At 37.1% G+C, this 23,946-nt stretch overlaps 1 protein-coding gene across 1 annotated transcript in view; it reads right to left on the reverse strand.

The window, feature by feature from the left end:
• Positions 1-11,026: 11,026 nt before the first annotated feature.
• The window catches only part of DOK6 (docking protein 6), a 252,760-nt gene continuing 239,840 nt past the window's right edge, over positions 11,027-23,946 (reverse strand). The window contains exon 8 of the mRNA XM_074576550.1: positions 11,027-12,051. Within this exon, the coding sequence (XP_074432651.1) occupies positions 11,912-12,051 (140 nt within the window). The 3' untranslated portion in view covers positions 11,027-11,911. The remainder of the gene's footprint in view (positions 12,052-23,946) is intronic.

The raw sequence follows: 23,946 nt of genomic DNA on the forward strand, positions 1-23,946 counted from the left end.
TGTCCATGATTTTCGCATCTCAAATTGAGAGCTCTATAGAATAACAAACATCCATGATTTTCCACACAGGAGGTGTTATTTTGCTGCTGGGCAAACAGTACTACTCAGCTGACAAAAGCAAATATATCAGGGATCCTTGAACCTAGATTTACAAGTATGAACAGAAGCTTGCTATCTGACAGCTGTGTGGTTTTACACTTACCGCAGTTATTTCAGCGCTTTCTACTTGGGAACAGAATAGAGGTGTAGCCCCCTGCTCTCCTTCCTCCCTCCTTCCTTCCCCCCCAACCCCTCCCTCATGCCCAGGAGAAAACAAAACATGGAGACTCTGTCACCGTCAGGTTATATTTAATAATAATTTATTATAAGGTTTAGTTGCACAAAAAATAAATGAGAACATGGAAGATACGTGAATAAATGATGCAAAGCAGAAAAAAGCGTGATTGAGAACACTTACAAAACAATACACATACATATGTAGTTGTACGTGTGCATATGTATATATTCTGCTGAAACCTACAGAAGAAACCACACAGAAATTGAACAAACAGACAAAAAAAAATCCTTAAACAAACAGAACTAGAAGGCAGACCTGAGAATTAGGATCTACGCATCTTTTGGCCTTTTACAAATCTGCCGCATTACTGAGGACGAAATCCCAGTAGATGAAGGTGTTACCATGACAGCTGATAATCATATATATGTCCGCATACTACAAACTGTGTGCCTGGCCCACCTGTGCTTGATTCCCCTTTTCTCTTGAAGCATTAGTAAAAGTGTTGCTGAATATGTTTTGGGTTTTTTTTTTTGAAAGGGGTTGGTGGGGAGGCATCATGAGTCTGCCTACAGATCAGTTACTGGTTCCTCTTGGCTGGCTAGGAGGGAGCATCAACAGCCTGACAGTGAAAAGCACATTTTGCGTAGCCTTCTCCAATAGAAAGCTTTCTTCACGTGCACAGAAAAATAGGAGTCTGGGTTCTTCTGAGGATAATGTGGACACAAGGCTTCTCTGAGCTATTTGAGCAATAATAGCATCGTGTGGCTACCCTACTCTTCAGCTAAAAATCTAAAATCCTAAACCAAAGCGTCCTTCAACTTAGCACTGAAGTCTCAAATAGTTTACAATGTCATATACCATCAGAAAACATCTCATTTTAGTTTTGTGTACTCCTGAACAAGGACACATATACATTGCAAGGGATTTTTTTTTCCTGCCACTAACTGAATGTTTCCAGATATATAAATGCTTGCATGTGAAGTTGATGAGGATACACAAAACTGTACTATTAATAAATTGGTTTATTTCCTGAGTTATCAAATGTTATAGCAGATAATTCTAAGTTGTGCACAGCATTACAAATAAAACCCTGTAGCATCGGGTTGTTTCTTTGATGATCACATTTATATTAGAATGCCAAAATGATAACATAATGAATTTGATTACACTGAATTTCTCAGTTGGAATCCTGGTACAGAAATATCCATAAGCCAAGAAGTTGGTATTGTTTCACTGCTTGTAGAGACAGTCAAAATACATCCCTACTTTACTGAGGGTAAAAATGGGGAGAGGTTAAGTACCTGGAATACCAGATTGCTCTGATTATTTCTGGTAATGCCCTTATTTCTTGCCTCCCTTGGTACTTTTAGCTTGTCTTTTCAAAATAACTGCTTATTTTTGAGATTTGAGGAAGAAAAAAAAATCTGTAGTGCACATCTTTGCAGGTATTTAATCGGTTTTAATTTAAATTCCAGACATATTAATTCTACCAGCATAGTCCACAGGGAAAATCACATCACACATAGCATAATAAGAACAATATATTATTTTTTTTCTAAAAAGCAAACCCAAAACAACAGCTTCATTTTTGTACCATGGTAATATCAGTGAACAGCAGCTGAACATGAGACTGATACAAATGAAAACCAAAAGAAAACAACCCACTTATCAATATTCTCATTGGCTTAAAAACTACTAAGCTACACACAAGAGAAACTTCCAAAAGCGTTATTTGAAATCTAATGTTAAAACTCTTTAAATATTTTATGAATCTGGCAAGATGAAACCCAGAAAGAGACTGTTTACTGTGAAAGAGTTTGGATTACGTAAATAGACTTTCTTGTGTAAGTAGTACAAACTATTGTTTATTGCTGTTTATTTTCAATATTTTCCATAGATTTGACATTTTCTCCCAGAAACTTTTAGTTTCTTATGAGTAAACTTCATGAACTGTAATTTGGAAATTTTACATTGAACAATTACTGTGCTATTTCATGCTGTATGGCTTGCCCGAATAGTTAAGAGGGAGGAAAGAATAAATCAAGGAAGTAAGATGACACAGCGACAGACAGCAACCGGCTCAGCATACTACCTAAACTGTAAGAGAACTCTGTCTTATTTTGTTGTTTCAGGGCCTTAGAAACTTTGCTGAAAGGAAATAAACATAACAAACCATGCTATCATTAAAAAACTGAGTCTTGAATCACTGCGTAACTACCTTCTGTGCAACTGGAAAATTAATCTATGAGATTTTAAGAAAAGTAAAACCAGATTTCTTTTCCATAATAATAAAATTAATCTTTTGTGCTGGGTGAAAAAGGTAGATGTTTAAGTCCCATGTTCAAAGGAAAATTCCATGATTAATAGTACTACTAAGTCTTTACAGAGTGTAAACTCACATGTCTTAAAAAAGAAATCAAAGAAAAAAATGTTTTGTAGTCAGTTTTTTCTGGGAGTTCTGAATGTAGGAGAGGCAGTTGCTAGAATTCGGATCAACAGGGCGAATACGAAACTCACAGTTTATGAAAGAAGGTGAATGTTAGAACGATAACCTACATTACCTCCTGTTATTTTCTTATTCATCTCAAATGTGTTCCTTTACCTGAAAGAGCTTCTCTGATGCTATAGTAAGTTTGTGATACTGCTCATTCTGCTTGTCTTCTGCTCTCCCTTGGCTGTGCATCTTGGGGTAAAACAGCGCTTTTGTGAAGAAACAGCCTTCTTTAAGGGCTGGACCCACCAAGGAACACAAGAAGCTGGACTCCTCCAAACCTTCATGTTAGGCAGGGTAGTCCAGCACTTAACCTTCTTTCTGACCTCCGCCTGCCCTAAATTCCCAGGTACCTTTTCTGTTAGGCACCTAAATCTTTTCAAGGACACTCAGAATTAGCTTGTTCTAATTAGCTTGTGCTGTGCAACTTAACCACCTACTTCCCATCCAGGTCTTATCCCACGACTACAGGACTAGGAGAGGAATAAGGCAACAGAGCAGGCAGAACAGCTAAAGTATAGGTACTACCAGCATTTCTTATTTTGATGACAAGCGGATGCTACCTTACTCCGGAGAGATCCAAATAAGAAACCTTTCCTCAGAAAAAGGAAAGATTTCAGAGGACTGATCTCACTATCAGATTAATTTCTAGTGTGGTTTTTTTTTTTTTTTTTTTTTTTTTTTTTGAGGGGTGGTGGTGATTTATTTGTATCATGAAGACATCTGGGAAGCAGGGCTCTGATTTTTTAAAATTTATTTTTAAATCTTATCTGCATCATGCTCCTCTAAACCTTCTCTCATTGAGCTATGTGAAAGTTCAACTCAATGGTATTTATTTACAGTAGCTGAAACGCTGCCTCAGTGAGTATTCCCCAGCGCAAGTGAAAAACTTATTTCCTTTAAAGCCTAAATGCTCAATAGGAGTTAATCCCTTAAATGGCTTTGTAAGTCTGACACTAAGGGCTAGTTCCAAAACCAGCCCTGTCTGTCTACAAGGTAAGTGCGAAAATGCTCTTGTAGGCTGTGGACCCCAGGAGTAGAAAATATATGCCAAGTTCTTAGACCGTATTATTTAAGGTGCAAGTAAGACAATTCAAAAGATGCTTGCAACACTCACACGTTCCCGGGGAACTGTTTTGGGCTAGAGCACAAGATGTGCCTCCATTGCCATGCCTCGCTGGGATGTGGTGTCAGGGTATGTGTGGGCTCAAGGGTGGCCATGGTCCCTTTGACATCCAGTGCAAGGAATCTCACCCTGGGGCTGAAGACACACAGTGGTCTTCAAAACACTAAGCTGGACTAGACCTTTCACCGTTACATGAAATGCTGGCTATTTCTGCTACCAGAGTCAGTTCATCCAGCATCCCACCTGCCAAATCAGCCAGGAAATGGAAGATCCCTGGCCCACTTCGCCCCCATTTTGCATCAGACATGCACCCGCTCTCCCCTGCCCTTTCCAGCCTTCCCCATGAAGCTGGGCTCCTGTACAGAAACAACTCATGTTTAAAGGACCAAGAAGGGGCGTCCTTGTTTCTGCTTTTGCCCATAACTTTTTTTCAGTTAATTTCTAAGAGTAAAATGCATTAAGAGTGATGAGAAGAGGACAAGCATCTGGATAACTGTGGGACAAACATGTGATGAGTTTGCCAACACTTCCTTTAAAATAAGAGAGCCTCAGGATCATGGAGATAGCCTCACCAGTGGGAGCTCAGAGACTTACTGGAGCAGGCTGCCACCATGCCACGGGACTGCACCACTGATCTGACTCGTTTCTTGACCCGAATTAGGCTTGAGTTATAAAGCTGTAGATCTACCTTATTATCTGTGTTAAAGTCTTGCAGTTATATATCCCTACGTATAACTTAGGACATAATGTTCAAGTTAGAAAAGGAAATGCAAGAAGTTATCTAAGGCCAGTTTCAAAAGGATAATATCTTTATTAATTCCACACTATCCACATTGTTAGCTGGTATAATTAGGTAAAATAACTAATATGAATCACTAGCAGTGGCTGATGTATTTCTTCTAACCTCATGCTTACTTAGAAAGAGAATTTTTTAGTTATAGAAAAAGTGTCTCAGTGATTCTAAAGGATATTTAACACCTTTCTTAGAAGCTTATTTAATTATTGTTATACTAAATAATTCATTTGTAGTATTAACCAGTAAGTCTTATAACATGATTTAAGTGATCAATAGCTTATCATACTAAGATATAGTCAAACAAATACACAGCATCTTTCCTTTTTTTTTTTTCCCCCAATACCATTCTCCATTTGTGCTGATGTCTATAAGTATATTTGAAGAGAAAAATGTATGTTAGGAATATTTATATGTATTAAAACTACTCTCTGTTAATACCTTTTTTTTTTCTCTGCAATAAAACTATCTGAAGCAGACATTTATTATTTTCTTTTAAATTTCCATAATTTACCCAACAATGGTAGGATGGGAGGAACTTTCCCATAGAATTCTGTCAGATCATTTTGTAATTAGAATCATAAAGGCTGAGCACCTACGGATGTATTTTTATGCTTCATAAATGCAGATTTTGTTTTCATTACCCCAAATTTGATTACCTCTGAAATAGTCTAAATCATATTTTTAGCAATATCTGGCTGCAGTGAGTTCCACAAAGTTGTGTGATAACAATTGTGATGCGTTGTCCAAAATACTATTTTTTAAGCATCTATATTGCAAAATGTATGTTAGCTGGGCTGGTACTTGGTTCTCCCAGCCACTCCTGAGTCCATTGTTAGACAGCAACTTAGAGCAACTTGTTCCAAGCTCCTGACAAAGTCAGAAGAAGTTGAGTGCTCCAGGAAGCTTTTGCACTCGGCATGACCCATTGCTATGTGCTTAAATGTCTGCTAAATTCTCCTAACCTTTATAAAGACTACAGAATCTATTTTTTTATTTTTGTTGGTTTCTCTACCCTATTTTTCATTTCCTGTTTATTAGGTTTCCAAAACTTCTCTCTCTTTCTATAATGATGTTTTTCAAGGAAGGAAAAAAGAAATAAAAGATGAGCATGTGTCATACTTTGGTAAGAAGTCATAATACTTTTTTTCTGCATTGTCTATTTTTCCTTGTAACCATCTTGAATCAGTACAACTTACAAAAACCAGACCTGGAAAATAAATATCTCCTGTCACAGCCTGTCATCTATGGAAACTCAGGAAATGCAATAATGAACATTGATAAGGATAGCTTTATTTTACATCATTTATTCTGTTTTAGCTATAGGAGCAGTGATGAGAGTAAGTGTTTAACTGCAACCTATTTTTTTTTGTGACGGGTATGGAATTGCCAAGACAGCTGATTAATTTTGTGCTATTTTCTATGCCCACTGCAGTCTTGCTATCGTACAATTTAAAAAAAGATTGAAAACAATGTGTAGCCTATATTAAAAATGAGAGTTAACTTAATTCATGTCAAATATTGTTACAGGAAAAAGTCTACTGTAGAATTCGCTTGAAAATCCCAGGACTGTAAGGGAACATGATAAATCTATTCAACCACATGAGGATTTCTGTACTGAAGGAAAAAAAAAAATGAAATCTGTTCTTGGGACTTTCAGTGTGAGATTTAAAAAGATTAACTCCTTCAACTTGGAGAGCGTATTAGGTTCTAAGCTCGCATTTAGTTAAAGAGGAAATCTTTTCTCCATTACAACTTGAAATACTCATAACAATATCGATATTTTAAAATGCCTTAATTATAATCAATCATACTTAAACCTCAGTTACTTTCATATCTGTTTTAACCATATCCATAAAAATGTATCACGCTGCATAAGCGTGCAAAGATGAGAAAAGCATCTTTGCAAACTGAAACTTCATCTTCTTCACTAGAACCAGTTCACCTATGGATTCTAATATTTAGGTTTCTAAGCATAATGCCATTTAAATAATGGCTGAACACACAGCACCTTCACCTGTCACCTTTTCCTGTCTTGTAAGGGCACAGAGAGAAACAAACTTCTTGTTACAACAGGTCAGTCAATATTCTTTGACATTTCTTTCATTCCACTGTATGCCTAGACTTGTTTCCAATATAGCACACCTTTTTATCTAAAATAAAAAATTAAGAGCATTTATTTATAACATCAAGAACAAACACAGCACCCTTTACAGAGTACAAGATTTTATATCTACAGATTTAATATATCCAACCTTACACCCTTTGATTTTCAAGTTCTGCCACTACAATGATGTTTCACAGTCATTATCTTCTACTTACAAAACATAGGCAGGCACCCCAACCATTTGTCTGTGATGGAAAATGTAAGATTCTAATATGTAGAGGATGCATAACAAGTTGGTTTGGAAAGAGTCACAAGTATTTGGATAATGTACATAAAACCAAACCTTTTCAGTGCTGTTGGATCTGTTCTTGTAATCAAACAGCAGCTTTTCACACTTTCTCCACGGTCCACTCTATTCTGTATGTGGATAAAAGCCACATTTTTGCCTTTGCAGCAGGTATGAAAAGGAGATAAGATACACATATTAAACACTGAAAAAGAGATTAATTGGAACACCTTCCTCCTTCCTTTTTTTGGGAAGAAACTGTTGTAAATAATGCTGTATTTCATACTAAAAAGCACAGCCATTCAAGAGGTTTATATTTTCTCACGGAATACCACCCTGCAGTTTCTAGGTCACCAGAAGAAAACTAGTAAATGTGGTTGGTGAGCTAAGTCTAAGCAGAGGTTTATATGCTACAGGCTGGTGGTCTTTGTTCAGTTCCTAGAGATCAAGTATCCCAAAAATCACTGGTCCTTATAGTATTGCCTATTAGACTGGAGAGCTGAACAAGCATGAAGTTCATTCCTTTTCTGGTAAATGCAATACAGAGATCTGATAATTGCTCTTTTTTCCTCTTTCCCATAAGCAGGTAAGGCTCTTCACAGATGGCCTGCACTTAGCAACTCCGAAATAAATGGGTGCCTGAAGGTTGTATGTTGTACTTCAATTACTGCTATAGAGAGCACTTTAAAAGACTTTTGACCTCAGATATTCAATTTCAACCCCTCCTCCAGCAAAGTCTTATTGGCTTAGAACAAGGCTTAATTAGAAATGTGTTTGCTGCTTCCCAACAGGATTTCTATTCACATGTTGCGAAATGAAGTATTTTCCCAAAATGTCATGATAGATTTTTGTCAAAACATTGTTGCTGTCTATCAAACTTCTTTGGTTTGTCAATACATTTCCAAGCTTTACTTTCTATCTTTTGGGAAAAACAAAACAAAACAAAACAAAACAAAAACATGACAAAAAAACCCCAAGAATGGAATTTTGCATGGACTTGATATCTGTGAGGAACTGGAATTAGAGCCTACCATGGAAAGTTAAGTCTAAAAATTTACTCAGTAAGACAGCAAACTCCATGTTACAAGGTATTCTTCTTCCTTTTTACTTTACATAGGGAGGCAAAATTAGTTCAAAGAAGAATACTCACAGTTGATTTAAACTATCAATAACAAAATGTAGCTGTTTAAAAAATGGGGCCACTCAAGTACCTTACCACCATTTGGTGATTTACTCTTTTTCTGCACCAAGTAACTTCAAAATCAAAAGTACCAGCATGCAATCAATCTATAATATTCACAGTTAAGATATATTAGTAACTATATTTAGTAGTGCTGTATGTTATTTGTTCATAGGGGTGAATATATTGTTATCAAGGGTAATTAAAAAAAAAAATTAAATCATGGTTACAGTTATATATTCATAACACAGCCTCAGAACCAAAATGAAAGCGTTAGCCTTATATTATTTTTTATATTATTTTCATGTACTAATGCTAAATTCCATTTGTACCAGTAGCATCTGGTTACCACTGAAGACATTTTGTTGCCCTCCATTTCTTCACAGCTCATTAGCTGAAAACAGAGGTCAGGGTCAGGAGTAGACGTATTATCTGTGTGCCTTGCACATGAAGAAAGCCGAGACTTGAACAGGGACCCATGGGGTCCCTGGGCCTATTCAAAGGCCCTTGTAGTCTCTAGGCAGGCAGCTCTACCACGTGTGCCAGAAGAGACTTTATCTTCTGGTGGAAGCACTAGGAGCTGTACAAAGTAGTCTCAGTGGGGAATCACTTAGATTATCAGCAGGCATATGCCAGGAATTAAAGCAATTCCATGAAAACATAATTTTCTGGCAAACTCTTGGCACAGTGCCTGCCTGGTTCTCACAGAGCTTTTCTGAGGAACATTTCTGGAAGCTATGCGGATAGACAAATGTTACAGTGATATCTGCTGGTTTGGAGTGGCACCAATGGCAGCATCCACTGGCTGCTGAATACCTTTGTGCTTCAGGTGGCAGTTTTCTTAGACTGTGTTACAGTATGCTGTGAAGTTGCATCCTTATTTTCAACTTCCAGTGTGGTTGTGGTTATTCTCTCCAAGAAATAGGTTCCCAGTAGGTCAGGTTTGGTTTTTGCTGGTTGCATTCTCCAGTTTTGTCCTGGAGTTCAGTTTTCTGCCTATTGCTACAAGATGGGACTTCACAGATGTTTATAAATGTATGAGTTGAGAGTTGCATTATGTAACAAAAGCAAAATATTTAGTAAAACTCCTATACACGGCCATTCCTCTCCTCTTGACTTTTTTTTTGGTGTTTTGTTTGGAAATAGCATCTACATTTTCATTAACTAGACAATATTCATGCATTGCATAGGAAGACAAAACCACCTGTGACACACAGCAATCATTCCCCAGGAAATGGAAAGAGCACACTATATAGATCTTATGCTTTTCATCTAAGCACTAGCTTTAGGATTTAAATAGGTTCTTAAAGTATATGGGCACTGGAACTACAAAGCAGTTCTGCTACTCTCCTGTTTTGCTTTTTCCCCACTGCTGGACTATGTAGAATATATAAGCATTAAATGAGTAGTATTTAAGTCACAGAGGAAAACAGTTACATGGATGCAGCATAGAAATCTGCAGAACAAATTGGAAACATAATCTAAGGAATTTTAAAGAAAATATATAATTTTAGGGCAAGTGAAAGAATCATAGCTGCATAGGAATAAAAATAACTGCCCAGTTCCTCAAAAAGCATGTATTTGGCAAAGCTGCATTGAATAGCGGAACTACACCAGCAGAGTATCTATCCTTTTGTATCACATTTTTCATGTAACATTCGCAATCTGGAAATTTTCCCAAAGCAAAATGTCAACCAAACTTTTTCTTAAATGAAAGGGTGAATGAAGCTTCCTTGATGGGTACAGCTCAGAGAGCACCATAGGTACAGCTCCCTGACAGTGTGGGAGAGCAGTTTTTCATTTTAGCTCATCAAAATACTCTCTGTAGGGAGCCGTTCTATTCCTGAGTATGGCAGCACTGTGAGAAGGAAAAGAGGTAGTGAATGAGACAGGGGAAAAGAGGAAAAATAAATAAAGTTGATTGTGGTGGGGTAGACGTGTTTCATTCAAGTGGATCACAAAGCTTTTTTATTCAGCAGCTGTTCACTGAGGTGTAGAAAGCTGTAAGTCTGCAAGGTCTCTTAGCCTGGAAAATGGTTGGAGAAAAGCGGGACATACTGTATCAGTGAATGTTTAATCAAAAGCAGAAGTTTCTTCCATACCTTTTAATACATATATATATATATATGTGCATATATAAAACAACCCAACAGCACTTTTTCAGTTAAATTATGGTACATAAAACTGATTGTTTCACTGGAAAAGAGTCATTGTGTCTCCTCCTTGGTACGCTTCCTCAACCTGTCCTGAGAAACAACTAATGAGACGAATCCCTCTGGTAATCATGGCAATTGTTTCACACTGGGAACAGAACACAAGGCTGCTCAGATCATAACAAGAGGGCAGATTTTTCTCCCTACAACTTCAAACATTTCAGGGCATTGGGAGGAGTACATAAATATTTGATACCACTTACAAAAATCTAAATGTTCAGGATAGATAAAACTTGTTCCCCACCTCCAGGTATGCCTTCCAGCTTATTCCCTTGTTACAGATTACAAACACACCTACTACAGTTCATTTTTTAAAGATGTCTTCCAAAGACAGAAAATTTCCATTGAGAGGTACTCATCCTCCATTTCAAAGTAAACTGATGCTTGACACATGATCATACAAGATACAATGTGCATCTAAAACAGAAATCTGAGAAGGAAAGAGAGAAAATCAAAGTAACGCTGACCAGAAAGACAAGACCAGAGCTCAGCTCTACCGTCTCTGGCCGTGGCACAGGTGGTTGCCAGCTGGGGATGCGGCCCATTTTTATTTGTCTGAGGAGCAGTTTTCCCGCTTTTTAAAGTTAGGTTTGCAGGCATTGTTACCTAAGTAATTTGCAAATAAGAAGACTTCACAGCAGTTCTGAGGACGAGACTGTGCTGCTGATAGGGGTGTTCACAGCTCTCACGGGCATCATGAGAATTACGCATGTATTAGTAAGGGATGAATTTGTGCCCCAGGAATTAAAGATTAGAGCCGTACCAGGCAATAACCTTACCTTAACGCATCAGACTCTATTCCCAAAAAAACGTATTAGCCTGCTACTCCAGTATCTGTTGGCATCTGGTTCAAAAAACACCCGACCACCCTCCAGGGTAATGAGCGAACTCGCTTGGATCTGAAGGTGACCCCCGCCAGTGCTGTCGCTCTGTCTCGAGTCGGCGGCATTTCAGCGACGCCAGCGGGAATCAGCAGGCTGTGGCAAGGACCTAACAACGTCACGGGTGAAGACGGGCCGGGCCTGCTGGTGGAGGCGGGCAGAAAGGCCCTGATGTCAAATGCGCCATTGCGATGGAGCCCCAGAACGGGCCTTCTCCGGTCATGAAGAAACCTTCACACCAACACAGTTTCGTTTGTTTCCACCACTTCCTCACAACACGAACGCGTCCCCCTCCCCTCCCTCCCGCCCCCCACAAGCCCCCTCCTTTCTGAACGTATCGACAAAAGGAACGGCAAAATAAATAAATAAAGACTTAGCCTCTGCTTCGGGGAAGCCGCCTCTCCAGGTTGCCGCCTCGGCGGTGACCCGGCTGGAGCTGGTAGGTATCAGTTTTCACGGCAAATGGTGGGTGCGGAGGGGGCCGGTTGCCTCCCCGGCCCTGGCAGCAGGCTCCAGGCTCGACTGTCTCTCTTCTTTCGGCTGGCCGCCCCCGGCTGTCATTGCACCAGGCCCGAGCCGTAGCTGAAGGCGTAGCTGCTGGCCAGCGAGAGGGACTGCTGGTGCTCCTCGCCCTGCTCCGAGGGGTAGCTGGGAAACGTCTGCGCCCGGGACACCTTCGCCGAGCCGAGGCTGTGACCTACGGAGACGGGGACACGGGCACAAAAGATGTAACTGGGCTTTCGTTTAATTTTAAAACACTTGAGGCCTTTCGCCATGGATGTAGACTCCGATGGGCTGACTTTGTACTGCCCTGCGGTGGCAGGGTGCCCGCAGAGATGTGCCACATCAGGACTTGCTGGAGCTGCAGAAGAGGGTTTTGCCCATGCGCAAGGCAGGAGCGAGTGACGGATGCCCATCGGAGGTAGAAGGTCCCAGACCCAACTCAGGCATTATTTAGGGTCAGAATTTTCTTTTTTTTTAATTTTATTTTTCATTGCAATATATCATATACATAGATTTCCTAACCTATAAATCTCAGTTATATTTGTTGGAGCTGATGAAGAATTAATGCACTTTTATTTATCTGAAGCACTGCTTAAGTGGCTTCAAAGGGGTATGTCACACAAACGCCGCCTCGTGTACTTACTGTTTTCCAAACAGGATGCTAGTTTGTCAGGTAAACAAAGCATCATTGTCATTTCAAAATGAACTTTAGGTGGGATATGGCCACATGGCAGAACACTGATTGAGAAGAGGATGCGTGAGATCTTTCCTTAGAAGGGCTTGTGAATCTCATATAACCATGGCCTGTTCACTCGCAGGCAGCAAGATGGTAAACCATGTGTGAAAAGCCATTGAAAAGCCAGTAAAAATCCAATGATTAACTTAGAAGATGACTCCTATGGCCTGATTCTGTATCCTGATCATTTGCCTATCTCAAAATTACCCCTTCAAATCGATATTTAATTACTAACAAAAAATGAAGTTACAAAATGTATATCTTCATGCAATGTGTATTCTCCATTTTTTGGAAATGTATATTGAAGCTTGGATTTAAAATGGTTTTGGATAATGCTTTTAAAAATGTCTTTAATACATCTATTATATGTAGAAATGCAAAATCTTATTTTTCCTACAACCACAAGAGCTATTAAAGAACAGTCATAACAGAGTATAGACTCAATTGCTGAAGAACTCAGCTGACATTGAAACATTTCAAAACAGCTAGCAGCTTCCAAGAGCACCCCAGTAGTGCTGGATCCAAGAATGATGTTGACCAGATTTGGCAAAACTTTGTCCTAACTAGTATTTGGAAAAGTTTGGCTATAAAATGTTACTGACTGCTTAATGAAAAAAATAGTGATCCCCCTGAAGATGAGTCCCAGAGCAATACTGGGACCAAGAGAGAAAAAAAATCCAACTAAATGAAAAATAGAATAAAAGGTACATCTCAGTGACACTGGAGACAATAAAACCAGAGACTGAATTCCCAGTGGCATGTTAATGGTCATAAAAATCCCTTTCATAGCATGACCAAGCAGGATGAATTTTGTATGTGTATTTTTACTATTAATTCACTGGTTTAAATTGACATTGGCTATAAAAATCTGACTGAGATGCCAGGTTTAAATATTTTCTGCTTCAAGACACTTTTGCATCAACTGAATTAAAATGAATGGTGGCTGTAACATCTGAGATGCAAAGCAAAACCACATTGTTTGAAAATAGTCCTAAATGTTTTGTTGCTTTGACCAACTCTTAACCATGATATTAAGTGAAGTCTTCATACATTTTTATTTTTATTTGGGTTGGGATTTGCATTACAATTATTGTTAGTTGTTTTTTGTTTGTTTTTTTTTTTTTTAATTTAATGCAAACCTAAACATAGAAAATTGCATGACTGGAGGTTTTAATTTTGTGTTCTGAATCTGGCATTTTTCCTTCTAAGGATGTAAGGTCTTGTTTTCTTTTTACCCAGAAGCTGGAATCATATATATTTCAAGGGCCATAGGGAACTGCTAATCCAGCCATGTGACTGGCTATGTAAATTTTTTCTCTTTTGTACCAATAAAGATAAACAAAATATGTCAAGGCACCATTTTCCTCCATTCTCTTTATGTATTTTATCCAAAAAATGTAAACAACACAAAAAGTCCTGTGACAGTGAGCAGGAGTAAAGACACTTGACCATCAAGGGAGTACCCTAAACTCAGGCCTATATATATATCATGTGCTGTAACTCATATAATTCATTATGAATTCACTTCTGTAGAATACTGCAGCTTTAATACAGTGATGAAGAGTGCTCTTACTAATTCGTAGCCAAGGTATCAAGGCAGTCTCTTAGAATATAGAAGACAAATTTGAACCTATTAACATTAAAAAGGAAATTAAATTCAGGTCTTCCATTTCCCGGATGTGTGCCTCAGCTGCGAGCGTATATCTTACTGTTCTTTAAAAGAAAATTTGTAACTGCTAAATCTCATAATAAAGCTGATTTTAGCCATTCTGTAACGAAGGGTGTTAATGAGGATGAGTGACTTTTTCCCTGACTGCTAGGATATGTAGTCAGAGAGTGAGAGAGCGACAGAGAGGGAGAGAGAGAGAGTCTCAGATCCAAAAGATTAGAAGACACACTCAACAGAACCAAAAGCTCTAAACTCTAAGCCTAGTTGAGGCTCAAGCTGAACAGAATGACAACAATCTATGGAAATAATAACAAAAAGAATAGAGTTCAAATGAAATGAGAAAGCTATGGGCAATAGAGAATTTGTGAGTTTAGGAAAGAATGGCTCTATGCAATATATTTACTTTCAACTTATTTTTAAAAAAACAATAAACTATATTAACATATTTAAATAAAATGAATCAAAAAGTAATTGTGGCAAAATAATGAAATAGTCCAGTGGTTCCAAGTTGGCCTGACTTCTAAGTAGTAAATTTCCAAAATTTATGTTTCTGTTCTTCTTTTTTTTTTTTTTTAATTTAGTCTATCTCATACTGGAAATTCTAAATGATAATTGATTCTCTCATTTGTTTTCCTACTAAATATTATTTTAATACTCATAGAGCTGATCAGCCTTACGGAGTCTTAAATACTGCAGCGTCTCCACAGTTACACTTTATGTCAATAGTAAGGATTCTGAAACTAAAGATACAGGAAAAGTTTTTGCAGTAAAGAATTTAAGTTCCACAGCTTTCTAAACTTCATGCTTCAATAGTATTTTCTGTGCCATATTTGAGGTTTAAAAGTTTAAGAGGGAAGAATAATGCTGTTTGTGGATTTTGCAGCTCTCTGGTACCACAGCTGTTTTCAAGAATACAAAACTCTCTCTACATTTCTTCTGAAGTCAGCATAAAAGGAATTTGATTAACACATACTTCGTGACCTTTTTTCCTGTGGCTTACATATGAAATGTTTTGGGTTTTTTTCTGTTCTAGGACAGGACCTTGGAAAGGTATTATTCAGCCTACTTCATCCTTTATTTAAATTTACTCTCAGGATCATAGAATGCAATGAAGCTGTAGTCCAAAACAATTAGGTATGAATGATTCATCAAGATAATTTAATGTAACCTGGCAAATTACACCAAAATTAGATTTTTCCTCATCTTAATTATGTTGGAAGCAGAGGCAGTATACACAAAGATCTTATTTCATGACATGGTGCTTATTTATAACAAATCTTTAGAGGAAAAAACCAATGGTATCCTAGTAACAGCAGTGACTGATGTACATATAAGTAGATCGATCACAACTTCTAAGAGAAAACTTGCAGTACTCAGCTAAATGAAAAGAAAAAAAGAAGAAAACAAAAAGAAGAAAAAAAAAGAAAAAGAGAACCAGGGATAAGCTTTGAAAGCTCCCTTACTGCTGCTTCTTGGGAGATGTCTCTCTGTGTTGGATTCAAAATTCAAATTCTTAACCAGAAGGCAGGTGCGAACCCTTTTTCTATTCTAAATGAAAAGAAAAGAAGGTCATGCTTTTCTTTTCCAACACCAGAATTCAAGGGACTCTCTCATCTGATATTCTTGGGTTAGAGCACTCATCTGTGATGTACAAGTCCTGTGTTAAAATTCCCCTCTGCCCATGGGTAAGGTTCAACATTACACTTTCTGTAATGGAAAAATCAGCTGAAAATGTTCCCTTTCTCCCCTCTGCCCATACTGCTGTTCACCGTCCCTCAGTTGTGCCATTGCGACAGAAAGGCTGCTTTGTAGACTGAAGCACTTTGGTCATCTGGTTTGCAAGAGCCCTACAAATCGTTGTACTGGCACAGTGGAGGAGGAGGAACACGCAGCCAAGGGTAAGAGATGGCAGGAGTTTTCTCAGACTGGAGTTGGTGCCAGATAGTTTGTTTGGGGGATGATGACCTGTGAGCAACATGCAACCAAATGCAGGTGAATGCGGTTGCTACCACACTACTCACTTCTCTGATGCAGCGCCACTTTTGAAACCCTGTGACTAAGCTTTTCAAATACAAGATCTAATATAAGTGTATATTTTTGCAGTACAATGATTAAAAATTAATAGAACCAGAATATTTCAGCTTCTGTTACAGGCTTTTAAAGTACCTCATATTAGATAGTCATTAGGTAAAATAAAGAAGCAGACTTTTGCAGCTGCAGAGGAAGCTTTCATCTGGGATTTCTTAACCTCTGAACAGATGACTTTACAAACAAAATGATGTTCTTCTAATGCAGTTTTACTTTTCTAGGTAATAAACTTTATTTTTGAAAATAAAATTTGGCATTTCCATTTGCAAGATTATGAGCACAAAATTGAAATCATTAAATTAAAGCCAATTGGATATCTTTATTAGTATTACATTTTGTAAATTTTTACTTGCGAGTGCTCTCAGACTTCATGAGGACAAGAGCTCTGTGACTGCTATAGATGTTTCTATAAATGTTATAGAAAACCATGGCTGTTCAAAAGAAACGTCTATGAGTCAATCAGTGCAAGCTAAGGCCAAATAAATGGACACACTTGTTGCATTGCAAAGCAATCATTTCTTTTTAGAAATATTCGTAGGGAAATTCTGTTGTTCACAATAAACAGAACAGTGTGGAAACCAGTGAAACAGAGACGATGAGGTTTTATCCACAAAGGATGGTGCAAGGAGGTGGAAAAAAACCCAATTAGCTAACAGATGTTTCAGGAATGATATGTTAGTAAGGAGTTAGTTGTATGTTGTTTCCTGACACAATTCTCACCAGACAATAAATGCAGCCCTTCATCCAGAAAAGTTCACAAAACTAATACCAGCCTTTAACCTAGATTTATGTCCTCTAAGGACTTTACCAACAGCAGTGAAAGCTCCTATTTGTACCAGAGGAAGCCTGCAGATTGTACTGAAGATATAGTTTTGGTGGTGAAGCCTGTCCTGAGATGCTTCAACCTCGAATGTTCTTTGCAACTTTTTTGTTAAGACACAGGACAAAATGGGAAAGGCACTGTAGCCATGCACTGAAAGCCCACTAGGGAAAATGAAATGCTTACTGCAAGAAACTAAATTATTATGACTGCTTATTTCAGATGGAAGCTTTTATCCTCTAAGAGCTTTTGTTGCAAAGAAAGAGACTCCACATTTTATTCTGGATAAAGAAAATGTTCCTCAAAAAAACCCTACTACAATCTCAAATCAGTTAAGTGGCTATTATTGCATCAAAAAGGATACTTTCATTTAAGGCAGAAAATAAATGATTGCTGTTATCCTATTTATAAATTGATACTGGTTAAAATTCTGCCAACTCTCTGTATTGAATATACAGTGTCTTCTATTGAGCTGTTGATGACAAAGCAGCTTTTCCTTTTCTGCTGTTAGATGATTGGAATAACTAAAGCAAAGTTTCATAGCAGGACAAACTGCTACAAAGCAAAACATTTATTTTGCAGTAGCGACGCAGTTGGATTGGAAGGGCATTAATTGGTACAGCAATTATTATGCTGTCACTCACAAAAAGATGCAATGGAAGGGAAGCAGATGGAAATGGAAAAATAGCATAAACTACTTTACAGCATATTGATTTCCATATACTTATTGAAAGTGAAACCGTGGGTCTGTTTCAATTCCATATAAAGAAATACAAATTTTCCCTTGAATGTAACTACAGTTGGAATTAAAACTCCAGGGAGCACAGCTGGGCTCCAACTTATATATTTTCTAAAACAATTCTGGATTTTATTTCATCAAATATTTATTGTTCTGAAGGGAAAATGAATATCAGGAAACAAATTTACATTATTTTTGAGACAGATTTTTAAGAAAATGATTTAGTTTATCCATTAGAAATATTTTTGAACAAAAATAATTTAATTTGATCATAAAATACACAGGAACTATATTAAGAGAGTGAATGTTATCCCCCCAACATATTAAAATATTTTCTTTTTATTCATAATCAAATAGCATTTTAATTTTCTTTAGAATTTGAAATTAAATTAATACTATTTTTTTCCCAGCATCAAGATTAGTCAGTATCTGAGCAGAATATACTTTTTATAGTACCCTATCACTTTCCAGAGTTGTAAGACTATTATTTAACTTAAAAGTTTTTGGCATTGTCATCAAGTCCTCCTCTAGAAAAAAAAGAAATTTTACATGTGCATGCAGAGACGTTTGCAGGACTGGCAGTTTAAAATCAGCAAATTTACAATACGTCAAATTTTTGAATGTTAAGGAAAAAGTTTTCAACATTCCAATTTTGGCACAAGAATGCTGGGGTTTTATGAAGAGTACATTTACATGTCAATATTTTGAAATAAAGAAAATAACATGTCCTTAGGGCTTTGCAACAGCAATAATTGTTACCTAAAATAGCAAGTATTTAAAAGCAGTATCTTGAATCACATAACTAAAACTAATGTATTGACTAAAGGTCAGGCTGGTTTAATTGCAGTCGTGTGTTTCCAGATAGTGTTTTTAAATTCGTGCTCTCCTATTTCATTTAAACTGTATGTTACCTACTTAAGCTATCACAAGCTGATGCAGCTCCTGTGGTAGAAATATCAGAACATCAACCCCATCTTTCTCAAAGATGAATAGGTTTTACCTTGTCCCATACTTTTAATTCATTATGCTTTGTCCATTGGGGATTTGTTCTAGTTCTTTTTATTCTTAGGACCCGCTTTCTATGCTGCTGTGTGTTTGTTTATAAAGGGAGGAGACATAAATAAACACCTGCTACCTAGCATCTCCATCTAGGAGATGGAAAAGAAAGTTACTTCTACACATCTCACATTACCCAATAATCTTTCCCCTTTCTGCTCCCATTCCTGCAGACAAAATACGACACATATTTGGGAAAGTAATCTATTTTACATATTACATCTCTTCAACTTGTGCTTTTTTAGTTGTAATAAGTAATTGTATGCCTGCATGCCTGAACTGCAGGGAGATTAACTAAAAGAAAGCATCTGACCTGAGTGGCATTTTTCTCAGTCCTGCACTCTGCGCCAACACGCAGATAAAGACCGTAAGCTTGTACTTAGATTTCTTAGGTTGTCTTCCATATGCAGACTCCAGTGGTCCTTACAGAGATTAATTGATTTCATCTTTACAGCTTTTTACGCTTGTGCTAATGTCGCAATGTGAAACCACGTGCGACTTCTCTCTCCCTCTGTTCTCAGTCCAGCTCCTTAACTATGCCAACACAGTCGAAGGAGGCATAATCATCTTCTCACTTAACACAAAATTAGGCTAAGGTCCAACTTTTCTTCAAAACAAACATAATTTTCCAGATGAAAACTCTCAGAAAGAAGGGTTTCCGAGCTTGGTTCCACAGATTCTGCAGAAGTGAAATTTTCTGCAGTGATACTTTAAGTTTATTGATTTTAAAGTATTTATCAGGGAACCCTGATCTACACTAACTCTGCATTGAGCAAGTAGTTGGAATGAAACAATTCCAGAGCCATTTTCCAACCCAAACTCTGCTGTGATATGATGCAATACTTTACTTTCAGCTGTTTTCCTTTGTAAGAGAAAACAAGCTACCTTGTTTAAATCAGTTAAAGAAAACATTCAGCTGTTCTTTCTGACTGGCACGCTCTATTAGGAGAGTTGTAGTTTTCTCTGAATCATTAAACAGGTGATACAATTTGTGTGTGTTAGAGAAGTGACTATGGTCAAGGACTTTGTTTTATAATGAAATATACAGGCATCAAAACCTTGAAGAAAAGCCTTCGAGAGAAAATATGTGCCGTTTAATACTGAAATGTGTCGAAATGATCAACAAGTTACTTAAGACTCTAGATACAAAGCTACCTGAAAAGGCTGAGTACTTTAAACAGGGTGGGGAGCATCCCCAGCCTAATTTACCCTTTCAACTACAAACTCAGTCAACCAGAAACTAACATAAAACATTTCCACAGAAGTTGTGTAGGTGAGGTTTATTCTGAGAATAACAACTCTGTTTCTGAACTTTATGCCTGTCCAAAATAAAGTTAAATTACTTCATTGAGCCCAGAAGTAAACAGAGACTAAGCATTTTCATACTAAATGCAGGTAGTTTCATTTTCCTATTCAAGCTCTAAACTTAATGGCCTTTCTAAAAAGAAACTTCACGAACCTGAGACATTCCATGTTAGTAATACCAAGGAAAGAAAAAGAAAATGGTAGAGGGGAAATTCCTGCAAGTGACAATTTCTTTCACTTCAAGGAACATTTGAATTGGATGAGAATGCTGACAAATGATACAATGATGGCAAAATGCAAGAAATAAGAAAACAATGCTCTACTCCTAATTGCATAGGGAACGGCTAATGTGGGGGGAAGATAAAACAGCTAAGGAAAGCTCCAGCAAGAATATTATTTATTATTTGACAGTACTTTGCCTTACGGTGACATAACAAACCAACAAAAGGACACACAAAAGGAATAACTAAAAATTGGGAAGAATATAAAGGCAGTCAAAAAAAGAAACAACTGTGAAAGATAGATAAAATTGTGTGGCATCAGTTACATTGTCTGAAGTAATGATTTTCTGCTGTATTTAAGTAGGTAAAGCTACCCACTTTGCTGTCATCTTTTGCTTTTGATTCCTATGTAGAGCAGCAAGTCATTTTGAGAGTCAACTGATTGTTGATGTCTGTGCATAAAAAGATTTCTAGTATAATTTTATTCTACATCCTTGAAAATCACATCTACCAGAGTAATTTAAAATAGGTGGCTATGTACGTAGTGTTATAATCTTGGTTTACTGATTTGTTAGCTCACTGTTCACTTTTCCCTTCCTCATAATGTTTTTGTTGCATTTTTATCACAGCCAAACTAAATGCCCAGTCAAGACATGAATCTTATCAGATAGCTTGTTAAAAAAAATCAACCCCGAAACGTGTTACTGATTTAGCACGAACCGTCTTACTAAAAAATGCAATGCAAAAATGCAAATTTATACATTGCATAACACTTTGATGATAAGGAATATCTCACTGTTAAATATTTATTGCACTTCAAATCATGTTGACGTTTCCCCTTGGATACACTATTCCACAAAACACTATACAGGCCTAACAGAATTCTACTGATACTACAGAGGTGAAGTGAAATAGTGAATTTCTAATTTCATAGTAGAGTATCTAAAGCCAAATGAAGGAAAAAATTAACTTACATTGACAAAAAGTGTATAAAGTGGAGATAGTATACTGACTTTGAAAATGAGGTGCTACTGTAGGCTGATTGATCAGTGCTGTTCAGTCTTGTTGCTATTATAATTCTGCTGATGTTTAGTGTAGTCAGTATTTCCTGGCCTGGTAGTATTTTCATTATAAACACTCCATTCAAAAAGATTTATAACTAGCCTATAAAAAAATTGCCGTAAAATGAAACTCAGCACATGAGGTCTGACGCCAGACAGCAAATTTGGTCTGACAGGATTGAGGGAATATGTTTTTCACCACGCTTTTATGTGCATAAAATACAGCTTTGATTGGAAAAAATATAAAAAGAAAAAAATTTTCAGGTGGTATAGTTTACAATGCTTGACATAGGAAACGATGGGGATAAAGGATTTACACTGCCCCAAATGGATACCTAATCTACAAATATTCATTTTAAAAGACAATTTTATCATGTGAGTATAATATGATAACTAAACACATGTAAAATATGAAGTTTAGGACATTCAGGGTGAATGTGATGATCCAGCTGAGTCTTTCCTTTGGCACTTTTTTGCACACCTCAAGAGCCAGGGAAATAAAGAGATAAAGGGTAACAAAGCTAACCCTTACCAAAACCAACCAACCAAAAAAGCAAACTCAAATCCAAAACGTTTTATGCCAGATTGGCTTTCACTGTGGAGTCAGACGAGCCCCACTTCTGGGCTGTTCAAAGTAAAGGTAGGAAAGTTGAAAATGGTTATGAGCTGTAATTGGACCACTCATTTTAGCATCAGCTGTGTCTTAGATTACCTCAGCAAACTGTTGCACTGCAGACTCAGTCCCATTTGAGCTCTGCTACTGCTCCTCACTGTACAAAACCAGCAAAAGTCATCATCTGTTTTGATCATACACTTCTACCTCTCTTACAGAACTCAGGGTCATCCCATTGCTGCACTTCCCAATAGGTATTAAAGGACAAAATATTGTTCAAATTGTAGGCAATGTGCTCCAAAGACAGAAAAAATTCTTGGACTCTGGTAAAACATCTTTCATTCATGGAACATAGTATTTATGATGCAAAATGGGGAATTAGTCTTGCTTATGTGTATTTTTCTGGGACAAGGAGGAGGAGGGTGGTTTGTGGGAGGTAAAAACGTACTCCCCAGTTTAATAAAATGAGTTACTTCAATCGACTACAGATTTTCTGTGATTTTTTTTTCCTGTCACCAATGAACAACCTTCAGAAAAGATAATAGGTCTCACGTTAATATACGCAGGGACGAAACACAGTTTTTAGAACCTTTAAAAATCTGTTCTATTTTTTACCCATGCATTGAAAGCATTTATTAAACCATTTGTTATTCAGATTTAAGCTTTCTATGAAATAGCTTTCTATGAAATAGTCCTTGGAAATATTCTTTAGAGGGCCTTAATGTTATTTCAAGCTGCAACGAGATAGTAATAGTAGATGCCATATAAAAGTGAAAATATTGCATTAGCTGATAATTAGCTCTCTGGCAATGATTAAGAGGCTTCCTCAAACACTTGAAGACAGGAAGACACACCCCTCCAGCAGTTCTAAAGAAGAAAGGACAATGTTTCTTTTTAAAAAAAAACAACTTGAAATTATAGGCTTCTCTTAAACTTAATAGGACTTGAGACTTCAGGCATTTTATCTAAAATGCAAGGTTGCTTGATTTTCTTTAAAACAGACTGCACCTTTTATTATGCCTGCTTATAACAGCTTAAAAGGATTATCTGAAATTATTGAAAAACTGTAACTACAAACTTAGGAATGCTTTGATACACTAAAATAACAAAGACAATCTCCTGAATGACATGCAGTCATTAAACATGTTTGTAAATTGAAGATGTTTCTTAGACTAAATGCATCACTGGTGCTAACCCAGTGAAAGCATGTTGATAGCTAACTGTAAAGTCAGAAAAATATCACTGATGGTGGAATTATAGAAAAAAAGTGTGTTAAAAAACCCTCCCTCTTCCTGCTATCTTCTTTGCAGCAAAAACCCCTCTTATGCACTCCCGGAAGAAGAAAACCAGCAGAGTGTTTTGAAAAGGAGCAGTAAGCCAAATAAGGTTGTACAAACAAGAGAGAATCTTTCAGTTTAAATGATAGTATCATTACGTGTTTAACGTCTGTTTGCAAGATGAAGTTGAAAAACTCTACCAGAAAAAGTAATTAATGTTTTTCTAGTGAGGAATTTTGCAGGCTACGAATATGCTATTGTAATTTAGGATTCTGAGTTTATTTTATATTTTAGAGAGGAAACTTGAGCTAAGATTGAAAAAAATGACTAGAAGAAACTAGTGCTTTTTATATTTCTAAATTTTTTATTTAAGTTTTGGATGTTTCTCAATCATTATTCCATCTGCCTCAAGCAGACTTCTCGAAGAGTTTCTAATGAATAACAACTTAATGCTTCCTTTCTTTTTACATGATTTAGTTCAGATTTCTTACATTTAGCAGTTT

Source organism: Larus michahellis, chromosome 2 (genome assembly GCF_964199755.1).
Source record: "Larus michahellis chromosome 2, bLarMic1.1, whole genome shotgun sequence".
NCBI classification, from domain to species: Eukaryota; Metazoa; Chordata; class Aves; order Charadriiformes; family Laridae; genus Larus; species Larus michahellis.